This window comes from Haliotis cracherodii, unplaced genomic scaffold (genome assembly GCF_022045235.1).
Source record: "Haliotis cracherodii isolate W230 unplaced genomic scaffold, xgHalCrac1.p SCAF_21, whole genome shotgun sequence".
Taxonomy (NCBI): Eukaryota; Metazoa; Mollusca; class Gastropoda; order Lepetellida; family Haliotidae; genus Haliotis; species Haliotis cracherodii.
The window spans coordinates 3,964,967-3,986,192 of NW_027266277.1; the positions used below are offsets into that span (position 1 = coordinate 3,964,967).

Here is a 21,226-nt window from a genome sequence, read left to right on the forward strand (position 1 = left end):
GGGAGGACTGAGGGAGGTGAAGGGGGAAGACAGAGAGGTGAAGGGGGAGGACTGAGGGAGATGAAGGGGGAGGACAGAGGGAGATGAAGGGGGAGGACAGAGGGAGATGAAGGGGATGGACTGAGGGAGATGAAGGGGAAGACAGAGAGGTGAAGGGGGAGGACAGAGGGAGATGAAGGGGGAGGACAGAGGGAGATGAAGGGGGGGGACTGAGAGAGTAAAGGGGAGGACTGAGGGAGGTGAAGGGGGAGGACAGAGGGAGTAAAGGGGAGGACTGAGGGAGGTGAAGGGGGAGGACAGAGGGAGTAAAGGGGAGGACTGAGGGAGGTGAAGGGGGAGGACAGAGGGAGTAAAGGGGAGGACTGAGGGAGGTGAAGGGGGAGGACTGAGAGAGTAAAGGGGAGGACTGAGGGAGGTGAAGGGGGAGGACAGAGGGAGTAAAGGGGAGGACTGAGGGAGGTGAAGGGGGAGGACAGAGGGAGTAAAGGGGATGGACTGAGGGAGTAAGGGGAAGACAGAGAGGTGAAGGGGGAGGACTGAGGGAGATGAAGGGGGAGGACAGAGGGAGATGAAGGGGGAGGACTGAGAGAGTAAAGGGGAGGACTGAGGGAGGTGAAGGGGGAGGACAGAGGGAGTAAAGGGGAGGACTGAGGGAGGTGAAGGGGGAGGACAGAGGGAGTAAAGGGGATGGACTGAGGGAGTAAAGGGGAGGACTGAGGGAGATGAAGGGGGAGGACTGAGGGAGGTGAAGGGGGAGGACAGAGAGGTGAAGGGGGAGGACTGAGGGAGATGAAGGGGGAGGACAGAGGGAGATGAAGGGGGAGGACTGAGGGAGATGAAGGGGGAGGACAGAGGGAGATGAAGGGGTAGGACAGAGGGAGATGAAGGGGGGGGACTGAGGAGGACTGAAGGAGTAAAGGGGAGGAAGTACAGGGGGAGGACAGAGGGAGTAAAGGAGGAGGACTTATGGAGTAAAGGAGAAGGAGTGAGGGAGTAAAGGGGATGGACTGAGGGAGGTGAAGGAGGACTGAAGGAGTACCGGAGGAGGACTGAAGGAGTACCGGAGGAGTGAGGGAGTAAAGGGGATGGACTGGGGGAGTAAAGGGGGAGGACTGAGGAATTACAGGAGGAGGACGTAAGGAGTAAAGGGGAGGAAGTACAGGAGGAGGACTGAAGGAGTAAAGGGGATGAACTGAAGGAGTAAAGGGGAGGTCTGAGGGAGTACAGGGGGAGGACTGAGGGAGTACAGTGGAGGTCTGGGGGAGTACAGTGGAGGTCTGAGGGGGTACAGTGGAGGTCTGGGGGAGTACAGTGAAGGTCTGAGGGGGTACAGGGGGAGGTCTAAGGGAGTACAGGGGGAGGTCTGAGGGAGTACAGTGGAGGTCTGAGGGAGTACAGGGGGAGGACGGGGGGAGTACAGTGGAGGTCTGAGGGAGTACAGTGGAGGTCTGAGGGAGTACAGGGGGAGGACTGGGGGAGTACAGTGGAGGACTGAGGGAGTACAGTGTAGGTCTGGGGGAATACAGTGGAGGTCTGAGGGAGTACAGGGGGAGGTCTGAGGGAGTACAGTGGAGGTCTGAGGGAGTACAGGGGGAGGACTGGGGGAGTACAGTGGAGGTCTGAGGGAGTACAGGGGAGGACTGGGGGAGTACAGTGGAGGTCTGAGGGAGTAAAGGGGGAGGTCTGAGGGAGTACAGGGGGAGGACTGGGGGAGTACAGTGGAGGTCTGAGGGAGTACAGTGGAGGTCTGAGGGAGTACAGGGGGGGACTGGGGGAGTACAGGGGAGGTCTGAGGGAGTACAGGGGGAGGTCTGAGGGAGTACAGTGGAGGTCTGAGGGAGTACAGGGGGAGGACTGGGGGAGTACAGTGGAGGTCTGAGGGAGTACAGTGGAGGTCTGGGGAGTACAGTGGAGGTCTGAGGGAGTACAGGGGGAGGTCTGAGGGAGTACAGTGGAGGTCTGAGGGAGTACAGTGGAGGTCTGAGGCAGTACAGTGGAGGTCTGAGGGAGTACAGGGGGAGGACTGGGGGAGTACAGTGGAGGTCTGAGGGAGTACAGTGGAGGTCTGAGGGAGTACAGTGGAGGTCTGAGGGAGTACAGGGGGAGGACTTGGGGAGTACAGTGGAGGTCTGAGGGAGTACAGGGGGAGGTCTGAGGGAGTACAGTGGAGGTCTGAGGGAGTACAGTGGAGATCTGAGGGAGTACAGGGGGAGGTCTGAGGGAGTACAGTGGAGGTCTGAGGGAGTACAGGGGGAGGACTGGGGGAGTACAGTGGAGGTCTGAGGGAGTACAGGGGGAGGACTGGGGGAATGAAAGGGGGAGGTGTGAGAGTGTGAAGTGGGGAGTCTGAGGGAGGTGATTCAAGGGGAATGGTGTTACTGGTACTTGATTATTCAAAATTCCTTTTCTAATTTTACAGCAAAATTGAAAATATAATAATGTCATTTACATCCTTACTTGACTTATTGTCAAGTTGTGTAGATATCTTACTGTAACTAAATTGTACCTTCTAAATGCATGGTGAACAGTTCCAGCTGGTTTGACATACCTTGCAATCAATGATCAGATAATCAGATAAGCATGTATTCTGCATTTTCAAGGACGAACTGTGTGTATTGTTCTCACTCATGGTTGTTGAGCTTCCATATCATATTGTAAACTGATGTGTCACAATGTAGCAGCACCATTGTTCACCTTCAGACTGAATTTAGAACAGACCATATCATTCTGTTCTTATGACTGTATCGATGGAACCATGAGTCATAGGACCATGTGGATCCCTGCTCATGCTATCAATCACCGGTTTGCCTTGTCTAAGCTTAATCTTGTGGCACTCCTTTATTCATTATACACATACTGCTCTTGCAATTTTATATTTCATGTTGATGATTGAAAAACGTGTAAATTGTCTTGGAAAGAAATAGTTGACCTTGCAAAACTGCTCAATAACAAGATAATATTACATTCCTCAACCATTCTTATTTATGATACTTATATACATATTTTCATTAGATTTTTTATTGTGGGTGTAAGAATGGCCTTATGGTCTCAGGGACAGTAATTTACTGATAGACGTTTTGTCCCTTAACTGTATCAGGATATGATGAGTTCAAACCTTAGATTCCTCCCTATTTCAATTTTTATTGTGTTGGCTTCATACCTGTGTTTGTGTTTCCCCAAAGTTGAGATGTCTGTGACCTAATTCTAGTGAGTGAGTGAGTGAGTGAGTTGGGCTTGGTGTCTCTGTTAGCAATACTCCAGCAATATCATGGAGGGGGACACCAAAAATGGTCTTCCATATTGTATCCTTGTTGGGAAATGAACGCAGGCCTTCAATGACTAGCAAATGCTTGAACAACATGGCTACCCCACATACATCCCCATCCCACAGTAAGCTGACATCAATATAGCTAAAAAACAGTTCAAAGCAGCATAAAGCACAACTCACTCACCCATTGACACTTTTTAAAATTTCAATACAAAAAACAATCCTTTAAGCTCATGTAAGAAATGACAAGGCTGGTTAAAGGAAGTTGCCAGTTCACTTACAAGAGCTTCATCGGTGTGGAAACATTGCCACAGATCGATTGAATCATCATGCTACTGTGTATGCAAGATGTAATCTACTATGAATTGCTAATCAAAAATACTAGGAAAGTTATTCAGATGAGTGATTGTGAAAATTTTTGTTTAATAATCATCATTGTGTAAAAACAGCAGCGTATCATGATTGGAAATTGAATTGATCGAATGTTCTATCTTGCCAACTGTATATATATATACTATATCTAAATTTATTGATGTTGTTACCACATGAGCAAGCTTTAAAATATTTCACTGGTACATTTTCAATGTAAGGTTATAGTTTTAAAATGCATTCTTCACTGTATTCCGGCTAGGATCATGTGTGTTATATCATGAGACAAGATAGACTTCTAAGGCAATGAATGCAGGGGGGATATCAGGGCTGGGACGATACACCAACTCTGCGATCCGATATGTATCACGACACCTTGGTCACGATCCGATACGTATCACGATACTTGCATCTGCTCTTATTTGTGGTGTGTAAGCCATCTTTTTCATAGACAAGATGGCCAAATACATGGCACACTGATGACTTCCAGTTGGCAGTGTCAAGCTTTGCGCAATGGATGAAATATTTATGTTTTCACGACTAATTTCCACTACTAATTAGTGTTTGGTTTAACAGTTACTAAAGAAAACATTTAAGGTAAGCATCAATATTTTTTACTTAGTGTGTGACTGTGATCAATACATGTATTGAGCAGTAAAAAATCACGATCCACTGATGAATCAGTGTCTTGTCCCACTGCTAGTAGGTATGTATGTATGAAATGGAGACTTATTTGAGAATGGAAAATTATTTGAGTATTTGAGAATGAAAACACCTTGAATATTGTTTTAGAAGTCTGTTTTTCTCCGGATATTCGGAGGTTTTGCAGAGGGTATTTTAGTTCAGGGGAGGATCTCCAACTCCACCCACTCAAATGAATCTCAAGACAAGAACATTTTTCAATTTACAATTTTTTTCACAAGAAATTGGCTGTGGGATATAGAAGATTTGTCATGCTCCTCTTGCTGATTGAAGGATGTCAATATTGCATGAGGTCTATTCACAATGGATACGAAATTAGTTGATCTGTACTGTGTGGGCATATTCCATACCAGATATATAAAGCAATGTGCTTAGCAACTTCAGTATGCTATGGTTATAACAAACTCAAAGGACCACTAAGTTAAGTTTGTTATAACTGTAGTTTGTTGAAAGCATTTATGCAGCAAATAAACATAATATATACAGCAAATGGCCGATACAAAAAAACAGTTTGTTAAATCCGTCAGTTCATTATGAGCGTGTTCATTATAAACATAGGATACTGTATATACACAACTGGTATATTCAGTATTCTGTGAAAATGGAAGATAAGCAGGATATGTGTTTATGTGTATTGAGTTGGTATGTAGAATATAGGACAATCGTGATATGCAGGATATGCAGGATATGTATTTATGTGTATAGAGTTTGTTTTTAGAATATAGGACAATCATGATATGCAGGATATGTATGTATGTGTATTGAGTTGGTATGTAGAATATAGGACAATCGTGATTTTCAGGATATGTATGTATGTGTATTGAGTTGGTATTTAGAATATAGGACAATCGTGATTTTCAGGATATGTATGTATGTGTATTGAGTTGGTATGTAGAATATAGGACAATCATGATTTGCAGGATATGTATTTATGTGTATTGAGTAGGTATGTAGAATAAAGGACAATCGTGATATGCAGGATATGTATGTATTTGTATTGAGTTGGTATGAAGAATATAGGATAATAGATAAATTACAAGCACATCTGTGGCTAACCAAGCACACAATGTCGCTGATTTCGTACTGTTGTCTACAGTTTTGGGTGTGTTAATTATTAAATAAGCAGTCTGTGAAGTAATTATTCTTGACTATATTTGTTTATAACAATTGACTTCAATATATTTTTCGTTTATGGCGATATAAACATGAAACCAGTGTACTCCATTTGCGTAAATCCGGCACACCTGTTTTTACGTTATCACAACACAAAATATTGGAGTCAATTCTTAAATTATTACTCTACATATAAGTCAGAAATGTTCTTGCAATATAATGGTCTGTAAATAATAGACTGACCTAGTCAACCAGAGGGTGACTACATGAGCACTTCAACACCGTTGGGTATTAGGACACCAAATCAGTCACATCACAATTGTTACCCCCTGATTCTCAATGGGCCGGTCCAACATCACACATGGGACAGTAGAGTACCTTTTTCAGCCACTGCTCAAAATACAAATATTCAGAATGTGTAGTCAAATTACTCCAACAAGCAGAACAATCAGCAGATGTAGGACATGAAATTTCAGAATACACAGCAGGTATACAACAAAAACATCAACAAAATGAAATTAGAAATATAAGAATTTAAAAATGTATTTCATTGAAACTCATTTCAAACATACCATAATTACATGAAATATAATTATTTTCATATTTGCAGCAATTGAAATGAAATAAACGGTAAACAAGAAAGAGTTTTAAAGCCATAATGGGGTTTAAATGGTATGTTCTCTGTATGAATGTTCTTACCTAAATAATTTTATGGGGAATTGATTTACTCATGAAGAAGTTATTACTGTGTGGGAAAATCCAACAAGACAAGCCATTAACCATCACTGCTCTTTAATGGAGAGAGGCAAAATGTCTTTTCAAACATTTAGAGTTATTACAGCATACAAAGATCTTCTTTGATGTGCTATTTCAAATAACTATATGTGGCAATGCAGCCACCACCATTTGTTGTACATTGGCACTGAATCACAACCATGTTTTACAATTAACATCCCAATGTGACAGACATTTCAAACATTCTTAAACATTAGCTTGGTTGATGTGCTATATGTACAACCAGCTGAAAAGAAACAAAATAATTATGATTTTTCTGCATGTCGTAGACATATTTTAATGAGATTCTAACACTTTTTTAAAGCTATTTTAGCAAGTAATGAAAGCCAATACCTTAAGAATTAATGTGTGTTTTTTTATTTCTGTCAATTTTGAATAGGATCTAAACAAAATGGAGGCTACACTAATATCCTGATGACAACACCAGGTGTTCTGAAAAGGAAATCCTTCTCCATTATGGTGTATTGTCATGGTTTATAAACAGTTGTGTCACACTGCCACAGAGATTGATCTTTCCTAACCTGGAGGTCCTAGATGTAGATTTGAAAGTAAGGTCTTGACAAGACTTAAAATCACCAAAGTTTTAATTCTCATATCACAGAAGCTAAAAGCATGACTGGTTAATTAGTACGATCTGCTTTTGTCAAAATAATTTCAATCCATGTTCATTACTGTTTAGCGTGGTTGTTTTTTAGTCATTCAGTTGTATCAGGAGGGCCTGAGATTTGATTTCTAATTCTTTATTAGTAAATTTGTTGTTACTAGCCAACCAGTCCACTTATAGTTTGAATTCATTGTGAAAGTGATTAACTCACTCAAAATAATGTTTCAGTGTGTGCTTTTGGAAAGATTATTCAAGTTAAAGGTTTGGGATGAAATTTGAACTCCATGAACATCTGTCCAGAATCCTCTTAAAGCATTAAATGGAGAACTATCATATTTCATTAGATTCTTATGCAGTATTTTTTTTTTGGTCTAGAGCATTTCGTTTTAAAAATGTAAATTTCACTATTTTTGAAAAATTGTCAATTGAAATTACATTTTTTCAATTATTCACATTAAAAAATAAAATGAATCTTCATCCTGTTTTTTGAAACAAGGTCAATGAAAGTAAAAAAGAAATCACTAAAATTCAGGACCAGACGTTAAGACATCACAGCTGAGTGCACAAGATGGCCTTTGAACCAACATGCTTTTACATGCTTAACCACCATTACAAAAAGTAAGCAAGAAGAATGGATGTTAAATGGTGAATAAATCAACTAGATACTTGACAATGGAGACGCACTGGTATATTTCCCAGGCATTCATGAGTTATCTTAAGACCAACTCAACTATATGTGCTAGGTTAAGTTGACATTTTGACTTGGTTGGTAGACTTGACAAGCAATATATTTGGAGAGATAGACAGAGTACATTTGCCATGAGCAGTTGAAATGTAAAAAAGACAGACAGAAAGACTGACATGCAGACAGAGAAAGAGAGGGGACAGACAGACAGACAGACAGACAGACAGAATTTATATATTAACATTTGTTCGTTGTCTAAAGTTTTTCACACAGGGGTAGGAGGGTAGCATAATGGTTAAAGCATTTTCTCCTAGGTTTTACTCCCATTCTGGTGTCATCGTAATATTGCTGGAATACTGCTAAAACCAGCACTAAACTATACCCTATCACTTTGCACACTGTCCAAGATGCTGAAAGTTGTGTAATTGTACAAAAGTGTAGAATGTTCATACATTTCTCACTAAAACATTTAACATACAGTGTTTTATCACAAGTGTTTAACTTGCCCCAAACACAGCCAATTGCATCATTAACTGTTTACATGTATACCCATCATGACACAATCTGTCTCTAAAATAACACAGAGAATTGTTCACATAAAATAGAGTAACCTTTCAAACTGTTCATGCTTAGCAATGATAGCCACTCAGAGTTTTTACCAGTAAGCTGGATCTCTTTAATTTTGTAATGAATCCAAAGTGTATTGCATTCAGTGTGGATTTAGATAATCTTTGAAGTACAAGTACCAGTTAGGATTGTTGCAAGTTAACGACCTAACCATTAATGACGGTTGTTCATGAATTATCAAAAATAATGAAATGTGAAGGTTCATATTGTGAATAGAAATTATTGTTCTAATATTTTGAGTATATGTATTCATTAAAGAAATACATACACGTATATTGTCATATGAGATGCTAAGATGTGAAAAAAAAATTCACATGGCAATGGAAGCTTATTTTCACCTCTAACAGTAAGAAAGTCCCCTCCAGGTCCTGAGCAAGGCTTTTTTGGGATGTAAACACACAAAAAAGGAAACAGTTTATATTGCAATGTTTAAATGATGTAACATTTGTGGCATCTATTACAAATAAGTTGAATGAATTTCACTCTGCAATAAGTGCTTATGCATGGAGCCAGAAACCTACACCTAAATTAAAACACTCCATAAATGAGTGTCCAAGTTTATTTCCAAACATCTGAAACAACTAGTTTCTCCTACAAGTTTCAAATATCTCCATCAGTGAACAAGATTAGTAGAACATTCAAAAAGCAATATGCATTTTTTCTTTCATTATCTGAAACAAAAAATATTCATGGAAGAGAGAAGTTAAAAACAGGGTCATTGTTGAGATGACATATAATGGAACTCCAATACGGAACAATTTATATGAACACAGCAAATACAATCGGAAATAAGTTGGATCAAGATGAATCATGCTATATTCTTCACCAATTTCAAAGGGAGGATTACAGGGTGAAATTTATGCAGCTGAGGAGTCTTTAAACTATTTTCAAGGAACAAAGTAACATATATATACAAAATGTCACATGTAAAGACATAAATTTACATTTTCGCCTTCCAAGTGTCATTTTCACTGAAACTTCAATCTAGAATTAACCTTTATTTAAATACACCCAGTCGGTGGATCCCAGCTATGCCGAAGGGGATAGCAAGCGGCAGAGAGTATACTATGTGAGCTTGTCTGCCCCAGGTCGCCGTGACCCAGCAAACATAAATGGGGGCTTGTGGAGTCTCCTTTAAGTGTTGTGAAGCGTATAGGCTGCCACATAGGTTAGTACAAGTCTGCCTATGCTCTTTGGAATTCAGCAACTGTCTGTGTGCTCTACACCATGTTAGGCCTAATCCATATAGGATAATCTACACACCACCTGTCTACCAACTGAAGAACTTAAAGGCATACTGTCTTATGAAAATGGGTGTACCTGATTTTCATTTAATTGAATATTAGGTATATTATGTTTGTTTATTTGTTGCCCTCAATTTGGAGAGATGTGAAGTTTAAAAGAATTATAGGGAACGTTATGTTGTCAGCTTTATGAGAACACCCAGAGATGTTTTCATATCTTATTTTTATTTAGGACATTTTAAACTTTTGTTTTCAAATTTATCAGAGATGCCTTTTTTGTGATGTTAATTGTACTAGTGTAAGTAATGTTATATTTTGGGGTTTGAAATATATAAGGGTAACTGACTTTTAATTCTATATTACATACACACATGAAAGAAAAGGATCGTTCTTGTTTAAACAAACATAGGTTATTGACATAGTGTGTTGTTTTGTTTGTTCAATTGACAGAAGTCAAGCTTTGTAAACGAAATTTGAAATGTGTATTTTTTGAAGATGGACAGTTATGAACTGCAGATGTGGTTAGAAATGTTAGTACCAAGTCACATTTAAAAGAAACAAAATACCTTTTGTTGAAAACATTTAGTACTCACATACCTTTTTCTCTTATATCATGTCATGTTGACGAGGGAATTTCAATAATGTTAGGTACCTCATGGAAATTAAATTTCTTTTTGGCTTTAGGGAAATAAAAGTGACAAAACCCTTTCCATATTCAACAGATATCTTTGCTAAAAGCAGGGTAGATTGTACGATTCCGATAATACCTTGAGCTTGTGTTTATGAATCACTATCAAATAGTGATGATACCAGGTGTTCGCGAAAAGGTGAGCGTATCCTGCCCCACTGATGGTACCCATCACAACACATGCAAAGGCAAGTCAATTGTTCACCTGAAAAATCATGGTAACATAATGGTACAAGTCAAAAGAGGGAACTGAATCGGACATCATTTTTGTCACTGATGCATCAAATTTTGAAATGTCCTTTTGAAAGCTTTGATGTGGCCATGAATGGTGTAACCTTGATCAAACAAGCAACTGGTATGATGCTCTTTGAAATCTTGGTAGAAAGAGCATGCTCAATTGTATCTCCCTCAAGTTTGACACAAAGCTTCTGGAAGCCATATTAAGACTTCTAAAAGTATGACCAAGTTATGGAAGCTCACCTCTGTGATGATGTAATGATACTGTTCTATATTAACACCCTTACAAGATTCACATTGTCAGTAAACTCCATTTAATATATTTATACAAATATGATTATGCACTTGGTTTTTACAGGTGTCATACTGTTGTACAAGACCTGCCTGCAAAGTCATTTATTATTTACTGATATGTCTTTCAAACTAAGGCTTGAAAGGTATAAAGACACTTAACTTAAACCTTTTGCAGTATCAACAATGCATTATCTACAGATACACTGTACAACAGAAATCCACCCTTTCACAAAATAAAGATTAAGAAAGAACACATTTTGTCAACAAAGACAGGATATACTCTAAACATTTAGTCCCAGAAATAAGTTATCTTATCTAACACTATTTATCTACAACATCCAAACTCAAATCCAAATAGAGCCCAGAACAATGCTTTATTTCAAACCTATTCTAGACTTGCCAAATCATTCAAGACTTGATTCATTTCTTGATTTATTTTTGTGGGACTGGTGAAAGTGTATGTGATACTGGCTAAATGAAAGGTCAAATAAGTTTTTATCAGAATCTTCATTTCAACTGCATAATGGAGTGTGTGCAGATTATGATCTTGCCCATTCACGACAGCAGGCCTTCATTCTGTATGGGTTTTGTTCCAAGTCATTTTATAACTGTAATAATTCATGAAGAGTAAATAATGATAGAAATAATTATTGTATCCTAACATAAGCTTTTGATTTCAATATGTAAAACGATATGGTTCAAATATGTCTACTTGTGAAATTTAATTAAGTGACTATTTATATTTTATAGTCTAATTAGGAAATATGGATAGCTTCAAAAACTGATATTTTAAGAATTCAAGATACACTAAATTCCAGAATAGTTACTCAGCACTTAGATAATAACTTCAGATTAAAATGTGTTTTGGTGGTTCATGGTCGTGTGTGACCTGACTAACTGTATGTTTTTGGACCACACCAACATGGATCAAATACTAGTTTGTCTGACCTAATTTTATTTACAACTAGCATCATGAAGCTGTAGAGTGTATACATTATTCCATAATAATGTTATATATGGAGTTTTCTGTGTTTTCTAGGTGTTTAATGCAATGTTTCATCAGATCACACTATAGCTGTTCTTGATCGTATTCAGTGACACTGGCAAGACACAATGTATTGCTCCAAGACAAACGACATGCAATAATGTTTGCATATTAACATGATATAGACAATATAAAACAACAAACAGTCGTAAATTATGGCCTTATTGTATTTCAACCGAAACAAAACATATCTCATGCTGAAAGTAACAGCGGACATTTTGCGTGATACTTACGTCATATTAATACTGTTCTTTTTGCTCTAGTAAGCATCCCTGTTGTTAAAAAATATTATATGTTTTGATATTTGGTTTGTAAATTATATACATATGAGTAAAATTTACATCTTTTTTGAAGATTATTTTGCTGTGTAAGCATACATTATGAAAGAAAACATTCGAACCAGAGACAAAAGAAATGGTATGCACACTTGGAGCTGTGGATATCAATTCCATGTGCCTAGATTTGCCATCAAATGTAAATGTCATTCTCACCATAGCAAATAGTTTTTGTGGGGCTTTTTAAGAGCACACAATAGCTTCAGAGTATTTCCTCGACATATAAGATTTTGGAGTAGAGTTTCTGTTTTTTCATACACTTGAAATAAGAACATCCAAACAACAAACAGTATATGCAATGTACCTTCTAGAAGAGGTTATCAAGCTCATCTCCATGGGGAGAGTACATAATGTACATGTGATGTTCTAATCTAATTCTACTGAAATGTTACAGTAAGAAGATACATGTAAAAACAGATACGGAGAAGTATGTCTGTGGATAAAGAAACCTATCTAAGCTAAAAGACATATAATATACTTTTGTCAGCCATTAGACTCAAATATTCATGTCTGAGATAAATCCTTTTAAAAACATGGTTGAGACTTTTATATATTCATAATGAAAGGAATAATACTTCCATTTACCAAAACATAAAAGCCAATGTGATGACTATGACACATATTCTGACCTATACATAAAACTACTCAAAATCCATGGCATTAGCGGTTTCAAAAACCATAAATAATATTACATTATTTGTGTAAAACATGGCCCTGACCTATCATAGAATAGCTTTTCTGAAATATATTTTTTTATTTACTGTTAAATAAGGCTCAGAGTACACACACAAACTGATCAGCATCTATCTGCCTCCACAAGGACAACCAAGAAGAAATGCATACACAGTGCAATTAATTAGTTCAAATCAAAATAATACAAATTTATTTTACTTTTAACATGACTTTTGTTAGCTTGATAATGGAAATGCATTTTGCTCCTCTGACAGCTGTTCTAGATGCATATGTCATAATTTTTGACAGAACTCATATTTTCACCAAGGATTGCACATCCAAGAGCCGGCTTGGCCTGTGTTCACTTGCATAGTAAGTTGTTATCCCATGCATTACATTAAAAGCTGGGCCTATTAAAAATTCAGATCATCGTAACACCGGCATTGGAGTTGGAATGTTCTGCTCGACATGTTATCTAACCTCCAGTTATACGAGTATGTTTCGGCATACTGTCGGGTTCCTCAGGTAGGGTGTTTTTTTGTTACTACGGGCCACTGAGAACTTTTTTGTTGCTCATTTCATGATCATAAGGCTCTTGAGTTGAAAGCGTGACAATATTTTGAGATGTTTTATATTCAGTGTTTCCCCTATGAAACGTTCATGTGCTTGTTCTATCACAAACTAAGAATAGCAATAGAGGCCTGACTGAAATGATGTATATTCATCTGACAACTTGTTATCACATGAGTCTGAATTAGAAATGATCATAATGTTTGAATTTTGAGAGTTTAAGAATTGATTTGTACAAAATACATGTATGTTTAAGAATCCTTTCATTTAATTAAACAAGCTTTAAAACCCTGTAGTTAACTGGAAGATTTCAAAAGGACCGTGTTGAAATTTGAATTTGAATATTAGTCAATTCAAGTCCTAATTAACAAAATACTGCATTGTGTTCAGTCCCACCAAACCCTTTTGATTTATATGTGTGTGATATTAAGCTAGTAAGCTTTATCAGGTGCCACAACAGGGATTAGAAATTTCAGTCATAATGGGCTGGCAACAGGTTTTGCATTTTATATGAAATGAAATGAAATTAATGGAATCCAAACGGAGGATAACAAATGGTGTTCACACTACCTTGGTACATCTATAAAGTACCTTACCTGAAACCAGTTACGCATATATTACTGGAATATAAGACTGGGTGATAAAAATGCTTGTACACTACAAATGATTTAGATTTGTTAACATTAGATCCTACTTTTTAACATCAGAAACAGAAAATGAGAATACATGTAAAAGTGTTATTGTGATAGTGATCTGCAAAGATGTCTACTTGGTCCATGGTATGGACGATGGGGTACGACGCCAATCCACATGAATTTATGTCCAGATGCGGCAAGGCGCTAACCTTTGCCAAAATTAGGTTGTACAACAGCAAAATGTAGCAAACTGCTTAGTAAAATGTAGCAACTGAAGCAAGTTGCTGCATTTTGCTGAGCAGTTTTCTTCATTTTGCTGAGCTGGAATGAATATTGTCAGTTCATGTGTACCCAATGCTGTGTGAGCAGACAAGAGAGTGAGTGTGTGAGTTGGGTTTTATGCCGCCTTTAACAGTATTACAGTTATATCGCGGCATGTCAGCTTAATGTGGGAGGAAAGCCCGAAGTGATGCAGGTCTCAGACGTTTGCCACTTCGGTGAAACCCATGAGCACGGGTATGGTGCTGACAAACCTAGAAACATAATTGAGGCGAACCGGGATTTGAACCCACAATCATAGGTTTCTGGCGTGCCCAAGGGATGCCACTCTGCACAGTGAATTGCGACGCCTTAGACGATTGGGCCATGGTGCCCCCGCAGACAGGAGAGGATTAGTTGGACACAATGACACTATTCTGGGTGGTTGGGTAGCCATGTTGTACAAGTGTTCAAAGATCTTGCAGAATACCTGGGTTGCATCACTTTAAAGGTGAAAAAAATGAGCTTGCCCATTTTATTTGCTAAAATATTATATACCTTCAGTATAGTTGCTACTTATGGTTAAGTTCGAGAACAATCATGAGTTGTGTGTGGCAACATCATCAAATTCATAACTGTATTTTCTTGTGTATAGTGCACATTTTAAAAAAAAAAATCACAGCTGTGTAGAAGGGGGTGCGCATTATGAACGCCATAATGAGTTTTGATGTTTTTTTCCACCCAACGGAAAGAGATTACTGTGAGCTCGTAACACTGGAAATACCATGTCAACAAATCCATACTGAAGTATGCAAATTAATCATGTAATCACACTGTCTGGCTATAAAAAGTTTTTTTTGTATATCTGGACTTATGTTTGTAGCTTATTTTATTAATTTTATTCAAAATTCCTTTAAATATTGTTGTAAATAATTTCGGCGAAATCGTGTGTGAAGCAATTGGAAGATCGCACAACTCACCGTTATTAACACCAACCAAAGTCAGATTACTGCTATTGACGCCTTGCAACGAACTTTAGTTGACAAAAAGAATAATAAAATAAAAAAATGATAAAAAAATAGTTTCAGATACAATTTTTGCCAATCCTTGCATTAAAATCCTGTAGAGTTATATCATTGGGTGTATCTTGACCGAATCACCGGTAGTTTCCAAGAAAAAGCGTGTACATCTGATTGCTGTTTCCTGCTTAGTTTATGATAAAATACACAAGGTAATCTTAATACCTGGTTGTAAAACAATGCCTAGCAGAACATGAAATACAATTTAAACGGTAAATCAACATGTCTGGTGACTTTTTATCTCAAATTTCACATTTGTACTGACCAAGTTTCTCATCATCCATTCATTTACAGGAATTCAGTGTAATTTTTTTCTGCGCATAATATTTGAATTATTATTTTTCCCAAATACTGAATCCACTAGAGGGGTGTGTGCATTATACTTGGGTGCGCACTATACTCAAGAAAATACGGTATTGTTAATTTTAGTGTTGCTGTAACAGATCAGACCTCCAGCCAATATGGGAATACAGCTGTAGGGCTACTGCATTCGCTGTATCTCCAGTGAAAACTGTAGTGCTAAGTTACACATGAGCAGTGAAGGCTAGATCTCTGGTTGTGCTGTTGTGAATTCACACCCATATTCCTGAATTGTTTCATTTACACAGAAAGTGTGACTAATGGCGTTACATTTTTACCATATGAAATGTTTGTCCTTATATCATAGAAGAGAATATTGCTGGCTGTGCTGTTGTAAGTTCAGGTCCCAGCATGTATCTTCCAATGCATAAACTAAGACAGACTAGACACATTTACAATGGCCAAATATTTACTATGGCCATCACCTATCGGTGTAATTTGATATGATCTCTGGGTGAGAATAGTCAAATGGTGGACATGATTCAATGTGTGTCTTTGTACTCTGATAGGGGCTGGGGTTGTTTATAGCCTTGTGGTTAAAGCGTTTGCTCGTCACGCCGAAGACCCGGGTCCGATTCCCCATATGGGTACAACGTGTAAAGCCCATTTCTGGTGTACCTCGCCATGATATTGCTGGAATATTGCTGAAAGAGGCCTTGAACCATACTCACTCACTCACTCACTAAATGAATCACTCACTCACTCAGTCCTACCCTGATTGTCTGGTTCAGATTTCATTATTTACAGGCAACCATCTAGACTAACACTTAGTCTTAGAAAACACTGTTTAAAATAGAACCTTTACTCCTCTGTGGAATCAAGGAAACTAGACATGGATCAGTTTGATCTAGACTTGCCTTGTCTTTTAGTAAAAATATATATATTTCAGTCATGTTGCAGGACTAGCCACAATCATATAGCTGGAATATGCTCTTGCGGTGTGCAAGGTTAAACAACAAACAAAAGAAATGAAATAGTCAACATCTCATTAACTTCTAATGATGTTGGTCTTGCACTGATGAACAATGAGTGTTAATGAATGGATGGCTATATTATAATGGCTTGTTGCACTGTTGTCAACATTTATTTTTGCTCCTTGTCACAATTGTATTACATACTTTGAACATAGCTAGTTAACATATATGGCATGCATTTTAAAGGCATTTGTTTGAAATTCACATTCAACAAATCAATGGGTAGATGAGACAAATGATTGTGCTGGTGGCTTTAACTGTAGCATCTGTTACATCACTGAAGAAACATGAAATCATGTTATTTCTGGTCAGAGCTTGAGGCAGTACTGAGAATCATCTTTCCGATTGTGCCTGAGGGCAGTGAGGTAGTCACTTATGTCATTTACAGCATGTATTCACAAATAAAAGCATTTTTAGATTTGTTTTTTTAATATATAAATTTTCGTTTGTGAATAACCTTCTATGACCCTTTCACAAAAATGTAAAGAAAAAAACACAAATACCACTTTCGATTGATATGGAATCTCTTTGCTAAATAATGAAGTCTAAGTTCCAATATTTTTTTTATCTGTCTCTTAATTTCTTAAAATAAATCCCAAAAACAAAACTTTAAAAAATGTGGCATGGAGGATAGCTATAAATGTCGTTTTTTGCTTGGAGTGTGCATCTGATGCATCAACATTTTTAAAGCACTTCTAATAACGATGTATCTTACTGACATTTATGTGTGTAGACATTGTAAATTACGACAAAGGTGTGTCTGATATGTGAAGACATGAGCCTAATGGGGAAATATACTGATTGATGATAGCAATTTAGAATTCTTAATTCAAGCGTACTCCATTCACCCTCAAAGACTGAGGTTTTGTTGGAAGAAAGAGTTTCATACTGGTAGGCATTTTCATAGGTAGGCTACCAAATTCAACATGATGTGAGATTGAGAGACATGAGAGTGAAGCAGGGTGCATTGAGTGAGACATGAGAGTGAAGCAGGGTGCATTGAGTGAGACATGAGAGTGAAGAAAGGTGCATTGAGTGAGACATGAGAGTGAAGCAGGGTGCATTGAGTGAGACATGAGAGTGAAGCAGGGTGCATTGAGTGAGACATGAGAGTGAAGTAAGGTGCATTGGGAGACATGAGTGTAAAGTAAGGTGCACTGAGAGACATGAGAGTAAAGTAAGGTGTATTGAGAGACATGAGAGTGAAGCAGGGTGCATTGAGTGAGACATGAGAGTGAAGCAGGGTGCATTGAGTGAGACATGAGTGTGAAGTAAGGTGCATTGGGAGACATCAGTGTAAAGTAAGGTGCATTGAGAAACATGAGTGTAAAGTAAGGTGCATTGGGAGACATGAGTGTAAAGTAAGGTGCATTAAGAAACATGAGTGTAAAGTAAGGTGCATTGGGAGACATGAGTGTAAAGTAAGGTGCACTGAGAGACATGAGAGTGAAGTAAGGTGCATTGAGTGAGACATGAGAGTGAAGTAAGGTGCATTGAGTGAGACATGAGAGTGAAGCAGGGTGCATTGAGTGAGACATGAGAGTGAAGTAAGGTGCATTGAGTGAGACATGAGCGTGAAGTAAGTTGCATTGAGTGAGACATGAGAGTGAAGCAGGGTGCATTGAGTGAGACATGAGAGTGAAGCAGGGTGCATTGAGTGAGACATGAGAGTGAAGCAGGGTGCATTGAGTGAGACATGAGAGTGAAGTAAGGTGCATTGGGAGACATGAGTGTAAAGTAAGGTGCATTGAGAAACATGAGTGTAAAGTAAGGTGCATTGGAAGACATGAGTGTAAAGTAAGGTGCATTGGGAGACATGAGTGTAAAGTAAGGTGCATTGAGAAACATGAGAGTAAAGTAAGGTGTATTGAGAGACATGAGTGTAAAGTAAAGTGCATTGAGAGACATGAGAGTCAAGTAAGGTGTATTGAGAGACGTGGGTGTAAAGTAAGGTGCATTGAGAGACATGAGAGTAAAGTAAGGTGTATTGAGAGACATGAGAGTAAAGTAAGGTGCATTGAGAGACATGAGAGTAAAGTAAGGTGCATTGGGAGACATGAGTGTAAAGTAAGGTGTATTGAGAGACATGAGAGTAAAGTAAGGTGCATTGAGAAACTTAAGTGTAAAGTAAGGTGAATTGGAAGACATGAGTGTAAAGTAAGGTGCATTGAGAGACATGAGTGTAAAGTAAGGTGCATTGGGAGACATGAGTGTAAAGTAAGGTGCATTGGGAGACATGAGAGTAAAGTAAAGTGCATTGAGAGACATGAGAGTAAAGTAAGGTGTATTGAGAGACATGAGTGTAAAGTTAGGTGCATTGAGAGACATGAGAGTAAAGTAAGGTGTATTGAGAGACATGAGTGTAAAGTAAGGTGCATTGAGAGACATGAGTGTAAAGTAAGGTGCATTGAGAGACATGAGTGTAAAGTAAGGTGCATTGGGAGACATGAGAGTAAAGTAAGGTGCATTGAGAGACATGAGAGTAAAGTAAGGTGCATTGGGAGACATGAGAGTAAAGTAAAGTGCATTGAGAGACATGAGAGTAAAGTAAGGTGCATTGAGAGACATGAGAGTAAAGTAAAGTGCATTGGGAGACATGAGAGTAAAGTAAAGTGCATTGAGAGACATGAGAGTAATGTAAGGTGTATTGAGAGACATGAGAGTAAAGTAAGGTGTATTGAGAGACATGGGTGTAAAGTTAGGTGCATTGAGAGACATGAGAGTAAAGTAATGTGCATTGGGAGACATGAGTGTAAAGTAAGGTGCATTGAGAGACATGAGAGTAAAGTAAGGTGCATTGAGAGACATGAGAGTAAAGTAAGGTGCATTGGGAGACATGAGTAAAGTAAGGTGCATTGAGAGACATGAGAGTAAAGTAAGGTGTATTGAGAGACATGAGTGTAAAGTTAGGTGCATTGAGAGACATGAGAGTAAAGTAAGGTGTATTGAGAGACATGAGTGTAAAGTAAGGTGTATTGAGAGACATGAGAGTAAAGTAAGGTGTATTGAGAGACATGAGTGTAAAGTAAGGTGTATTGAGAGACATGAGAGTAAAGTAAAGTGCATTGAGAGACATGAGTGTAAAGTAAGGTGCATTGAGAGACATGAGAGTAAAGTAAGGTGTATTGAGAGACATGAGTGTAAAGTAAGGTGCATTGGGAGACATGAGAGTAAAGTAAGGTGTATTGGGAGACATGAGTGTAAAGTAAGGTGCATTGAGAGACATGAGAGTAAAGTAAAGTGCATTGAGAGACATGAGAGTAAAGTAAGGTGTATTGAGAGACATGAGAGTAAAGTAAGGTGCATTGGGAGACATGAGAGTAAAGTAAGGTGTATTGAGAGACATGAGAGTAAAGTAAGGTGTATTGAGAGACATGAGAGTAAAGTAAGGTGCATTGAGACAGGCATGGTAGATTTGACATTGAGACAGAAGATGTAATATCAATTATAAGAAACAGGACCACATGAGATTTAAGTACAGTGACTTTGGGTAAATAGATGAGTGTGTCTTGAAACCAAATCATGAGAGTAACGAAGGTAGTCTTGGAGGTGGGGAGTGACATTGAAGTCCGGTGTTTTAGAAAAGAACCAGAAGAGTTCAGACAGATGAAGTCCAATGTTGGTAAAACAAGGTAAAGAGGAATGGTCAGGAAAGATGCTGTGGGAATGATGTCCATAGGAGATCTTGGTGCAAAACATAGTTTGTTCTCACATTCAGACATTCAACTGCTTGTTTGTGTGTTCATGAGTGAGTGAGTACACCCTTTTAGCAATATTCCAGCAATATCACGGCGGGGGTCACCAGAAATGGGCTTCATACATTGTACCCATGTCGGGAATCGAAACTAGGTCTTCGGTGTGACGAGCGAACGCTTTAACTACTACGCTACCCGACTGCTCCTGTGTATTCATGAGTCAGTAAAGGTTGAAAGACAATGCCAGCAATGTCCCCTGTCTACTGACATAGGTCTTAAAGTTGTGTCAGCAGTCCACAGAAATTGTCAAGTTCTACTTTGTAACCACGGAATTCTCATTCAGCATGTATGGTGTATTCTGCCTCTGAATCTCCAAAGGGACATGTCTTGAAAACTGTCAAGGGTGACCAGGCAATATTGGCATATATGTGAAGCAAGGCTCCCAAAGCTTGGGAATGAAGTACAGTCAATATGAAGGAGACATGTGGGAGAGGCCTGGGCCTTGACGAACGGGCAGGAGGTAGTCTATTGAACAATCCAGGGTTGAATTTAGGTTGAATGTTGCAGCATTTTCAACTGCTATGCAGAACAAGAAACAATATGGATCATGGTTACCCTTTAGTGCAAGTTTTCCTCTTGTCTGTAAATACTGCCCTTTAGTGCAAGTTTCCTTTTCTATGCAGAAAACATATGGTTATCTCCTCTAGTCTTCACATAATGTCTTCATACCAGTTTCCTCATGTCTGTAAATACTGCCCTTTAGTGCAAGTTTTCCTCTTGTCTGTAAATACTGCCCTTTAGTGTAAGTTTTCCTCTTGTCTGTAAATACTGCCCTTTAGTGCAAGTTTTCCTCTTGTCTGTAAATACTGCCCTTAGTGCAAGTTTTCCTCTTGTCTGTAAATACTGCCTTTAGTGCAAGTTTTCCTCTTGTCTGTAAATACTGCCTTTAGTGCAAGTTTTCCTCTTGTCTGTAAATA

General features: G+C 38.6%; 1 protein-coding gene across 7 annotated transcripts in view; it reads left to right on the forward strand.

The window, feature by feature from the left end:
- Positions 1-21,226, forward strand: part of LOC139470700 (zinc finger protein rotund-like) — a 396,945-nt gene that overhangs the window by 247,800 nt on the left and 127,919 nt on the right. For 2 of the 7 annotated variants that reach the window (XM_071252958.1, XM_071252960.1), the window contains exon 1: positions 13,122-13,203. The exons of the other annotated variants lie outside the window; for them this stretch is intronic. In XM_071252958.1, coding sequence (XP_071109059.1) covers positions 13,147-13,203 — 57 coding nt within the window. In that variant the 5' untranslated portion in view covers positions 13,122-13,146. Of the gene's footprint in view, positions 1-13,121; positions 13,204-21,226 lie in introns of those variants that run through there. 7 annotated transcript variants of the gene reach the window in all.